Below are 4,725 nucleotides of genomic sequence, written 5' to 3' on the forward strand. Positions count from 1 at the left end.
TATGGGCACACAGTTCGCCATCCTCACAATAATAAGAAGAAGTATTTCCGGTTAAAAAAAATACAAACACATGGGATAAAGATTTCTGAAGGTAACGCTGCATTTCTTTCTTCTTTTCCTTTTTTAACGATACTCTTAGTGTTGAACACAGGGGAAAAAAGCAGGAGGCGGCAGTAGAAATTTATTTTTATGTTTTTTAATGTATTTTAATGTATAACCTTCCAGTGTTTCAGCTCTCAGCTGCTCCAGCAAAGGGACTCAGTCAGCGTTGTTTTTTCTGTTCGCTTTTTGTCGCTCACAGCTTCACGACTACACAACTACAGTGTCCGTGTGAAGCTGAAGCTTTGGCTCATTTGGACTGAGTTTAAACGAGGGCCTCAGGAAACCACACGTCCCCTCGGACACGCTGTTTTTCATATTTGTCCTGACCTGCTATTTCACATTATAATTTAAGACAGTTTGGAAGCAGTTTTGTGCTTTGTACATTATCAGTGCAGTGTTCAGATCAGCTTAGTCATAAAACTGGAAGTGTGCAGTTTAACAAAAAGTCTGCTGGTTGGTTTCTAATAATCCAGTTTGTTTTTCATTTCTGCTGTGCGATATGATACAGTTTACTTCCTGTTTTGTTTCCTACACGTGTGGAATGTATGGAACTATTAGGGAGCAACAGATTAAACTCATTGGTAAGTGTTAAACCCCAAAGTTTTCCTCTAAGGTCATTCTCTGTGCTTCAGTGTTGCAGTCATGACGAGGTGGGCGAGAGCTAACAACATCCACAAACACAAACCAGCCTCGGCCACTCCCTGGAGCCAGCTGAGAGCAGGACGACAGGCAGGAGGCAGAGGCGGCTCAGCTGGTGGTAAAGAAGACCCTCTGAGGAGGACACAGCCGAGTGGGTCTACTGTAAAGAAGCCCAACTCCAAGAAAAAGGAGTACGTCAACGAGGATGTGAACGGCTTCCTGGAGTATCTCCGGCAGAGCGGACAGCAGCTACCTGAAGGAGGTGGGGAAGGAGAGCAGGAGCTCAGGGAGGAGGTGCAAATGGCTCTGAAGAAAGACAAGAGAAGGGAGGACAGGAGGATAAAAAGACAGAGCGATAAGAAGAACAAAATGGTGAGTGATTTTAAACTGAATGGCACAAGTTCCTGAAAGTCAGAGAAATGAATTTCAGGAAAAAATTTTTCCCAGCTCTGATGTTTAGAAGAGTCCCAACATCATCACGGCAGCCAGCAGGGCCTACACTTACCAAAGAGGTTATTCATAAACCTCTGTGTGATAAACACAACATTGTTCTGCACTTTAAACTCTGGAAAATGATAATCTCAACACCATCATTACTCTTTTACATTTGGAGGAAAGAAAAACAAAAAACGAGTCCACCCACCACTTTAATCACTTTAATCAGCAGCTACCTAAACTACTCACAGAGGTTCATTATCTCATTAGTATTGTCACGGCCTCTCGTTCAACACTATTGATTGATTTAATACAGAGACCAGAAAACACCTTTGGTATTTAAGGAAACACACTTTGCAATGAAGTTCCACAGGGCTCTGTGCTGAGATGAGTACTTTTCATGTTATACATGCTTCCTTTAGGCAATATTGTAAGAATGCACTGCATATATTTTTAATATTAAGCAGACTCACTTAGATTTATCTATGAAGCCAGAAACTTACTCTGGATGGGATTAACTCAGCCTCCAACAGTACCGTGAGAAATGTTAGGGTCATTTCTGACCCGGATATGCCCTTCAAAATGCACATTAAACAAATATGTAGGACTGCTTTTTTGAATTTGTACAATATTTCTAAAATAAGAAACATCCTATCTCAGAATGATGCTGAAAAGCTACTTCACACATTTATTAATTCTAGGCTGGACTATTGTAATTCATTACAATGCCCAGAAACATCCAGCTTTCTGAGTCAAGATCGGACTGTAATCCTGTGGGATCGGTGCAACCCAAACTGACTTATACATCCAATGTTTTCAAAAACATTTAGTTGAGCTCTGTTATTTTGTGCTGGTGAGCTATAAATGTCTCCCACCATAAATCTCACAGCAAATTCAGCTCAATATTTCATCAGTGCTCACAGCCTGCAGTAGCTCACACCCAGAGTCCAGAACAGAGGGCAGGAATGTGAGCTACTGCAGTCTGTGGGCATTTGTGGATCTTTGCAGGATTCAAGATGGGCTTGGTGCCGTGTAAAAGTCTTGAGCCACCCCTCATTTCTTTATATTTTGCTTCCAAGGAGCCAGACTTTGTTGTATTTTTTAAAGTGGCCAAGTGGTCTTGAGCAAGTTCTCCAGGTTTCTGAAGAACCAGTCAGTGCACATCAAATTAGGACGTTCACTGACGGGAACTTAGAAATTCTGCTTACCCCTGATGATGACTGTGATGCTCCCCTGACTCGTCGCTCATGTGTTCCTCTCCACAGTTGTGTTTTAACTGCAGGAAGCCCAGTCACGGGCTGGCAGACTGTCCAGAGGCCGACAGAGACAGAGAGATGGGCCGAGGCATCTGCTTCCGCTGTGGCTCCACCGAACACGAAATCCAAAAGTGCAGAGCTAAAGTGGACCCTGCTCTGGGTGAGGAAAACACTGACATCTGGATGACTGTACTAGATCTGCCTGTATCGCTGCTGTAATCATGCCGTTTCTCTCAGGTGATTACCCATACGCAAAGTGCTTCACCTGTGGTCAGACTGGACACCTGTCACGTTCCTGCCCTGATAATCCCAAAGGCCTTTATGCACAAGGTACAAACCCAGATTTTCATGACATCGTGTCCTTAGTTAGTAATTTCACCCTTAGTGACACGGGATAGCTGATTCCAGGTCTGCAGTTTACCCTGAGTCTTTAAGCTGCAGTGCTGGGAGGTCTTTCATGTAACCTTGTTTTACTCTGAGTTAGTTTGAATCAGAAAACAGAGCTGCTGAGCGTCAGCAGTCAGAATTCAAGTGTTTGTGTTCATTACAGTATAGAAAGATTATTATGTCATCAGCACCTTCAGTGCAGCCCCTGCATCTTCCTGTGCATCAGATATTAACACGCCGTGCATCACATCTCTAAAGGAGACCTGTTGTACTCATTTCTAGTTTTATATTTTTATTCTTGGAATCAGGAGGAGCTTTGCATGATTGTTAAAATAACCCTTTATGATGATGATGATGATGATGATGACAGAACTCAGCTATATCTGTCACTTGTATTTTTAATGTGCTGAAACCTGAAATCCAGCTGTTGATTTATGTATTTTTTGCAGGTGGTTGCTGTCATATTTGTGGCTCAGTGGAACATTTTCAGAAGGACTGTCCAGAGCACCAGACTGCAAGTGAGTCCCTTTGTAAACGGCTGCTTTCAGGATCCCTGCAGTGTCTTCTAGTTGGGATACCTCAGTATGCTGAAAATTATTGAGTTTTAGATTCACTTATGCGCAAGGTTGCTGCATCACATAGTGCCACAAATTTATGAGAAACCATCTTCGGCCTGTCGGGGGTCTGTAACAGAACTGGTTCTAGCCTTCAGTGCAGCAGAGGGTAGCTTGAAATAATGGGAAACAATCTGTGCAGCACATGGTCTGTTGTTTCTTTTCCTTCTTTCCTCTGGTCCTTATTCTTTCCCTCTTCATGTACTTCCAGGTAATTCAGTGACAGTGGGCTGGCTGTCCAACAATATGAGCGCAGACCACGAGGAAGTGCACATTCCAGTAAAGAAAGCAAAACCCAAGCTGACTAAAGTGGTGATATTCTGATCAGAGAACTGATCATCATATTTCTCGGACCCACCTCACCTTCTGGACTCTAGTAAATGGGCAGATTACCCTCTAACAGGCAGTGAAGTCTTCATACATGTTCTTATTGTCACTGAATATAAACAATGAAGAGTTGCTGGTTAAAATAAAAACAATGAGTTGGTGGGTTTTGTTTTTTTTTAAGTTTATCCAGGTCCAATTCAAAACCAAAAGCTTGATGAATATGTTAGTGTGACTCTGGGGTGTTGATTCATTTAAACTAACTGTCAGAATGCTTAAAGCACAGGTCGAGGAGGAGGAGTAGCAGCAATCTTCCACTCCAGTTTATTAATTAAACTCTGACTCTTAGTCTTGTCCAGCCTAATTGGAAAATTCAAAAACCTTTTTTATTTATTATTATCTATCATCCACCTGGTCCTTACTCAAAGTTTTTATCTGGTTTACCTCACAGATGCATCTTTGTGTACAGTTACTTTCAGTACTGCTGATATTTATTTATCTCAGATTGATCTTTCTGAGGTAACTTCTGTAGTTACTTCCTCCAAAACGTGTCGATTAGACCTGATTCCTACAAAACTGCTCAAAGACGTCCTACCATTAATTGATGTCAATCTTAAAAATAATCTGCCTTTATGAATTGGCTATGTACCAAAGTAATTAAACCATTACTTAAAAAATACTTTTATTTAAAACATTTATATTAATGTAATTGTAAAAGTAAAATGTATATTATAATATTTTAATTAAACAACTACAAAACAGTTTATCAGTCTGTTGTCCAATTACTTTTGAGCCTCTGAAAAATGGGTCCTGTGGCTGTAAATCCCAAACAGCTGATGAAGTACTTTTGTTAAAGCCTTTGAATTAAAGTCTGCACTTCAGTCACTGCTTGATTGATTTTTTTAAAACCTTGGTGGTGGTGGTGTACAGAGGGAAAATTACAAAAGCTGCCACTGTTTAAACCTGTA

General features: G+C 41.2%; 1 protein-coding gene across 1 annotated transcript; it reads left to right on the forward strand.

Moving 5' to 3' along the window:
* Window positions 1-3,920, forward strand: zcchc9 (zinc finger, CCHC domain containing 9). Its single transcript, XM_030724010.1, has 6 exons — window positions 1-91; window positions 735-1,113; window positions 2,442-2,592; window positions 2,670-2,762; window positions 3,269-3,337; window positions 3,645-3,920. The coding sequence occupies exons 2-6, from the start codon at window positions 745-747 to the stop codon at window positions 3,755-3,757; spliced, it is 795 nt and encodes a 264-aa protein (XP_030579870.1). The 5' UTR covers window positions 1-91; window positions 735-744; the 3' UTR covers window positions 3,758-3,920.
* The last annotated feature ends 805 nt before the right edge of the window (window positions 3,921-4,725 follow it).

This window comes from Archocentrus centrarchus, unplaced genomic scaffold, assembly GCF_007364275.1.
Source record: "Archocentrus centrarchus isolate MPI-CPG fArcCen1 unplaced genomic scaffold, fArcCen1 scaffold_30_ctg1, whole genome shotgun sequence".
Taxonomy (NCBI): Eukaryota; Metazoa; Chordata; class Actinopteri; order Cichliformes; family Cichlidae; genus Archocentrus; species Archocentrus centrarchus.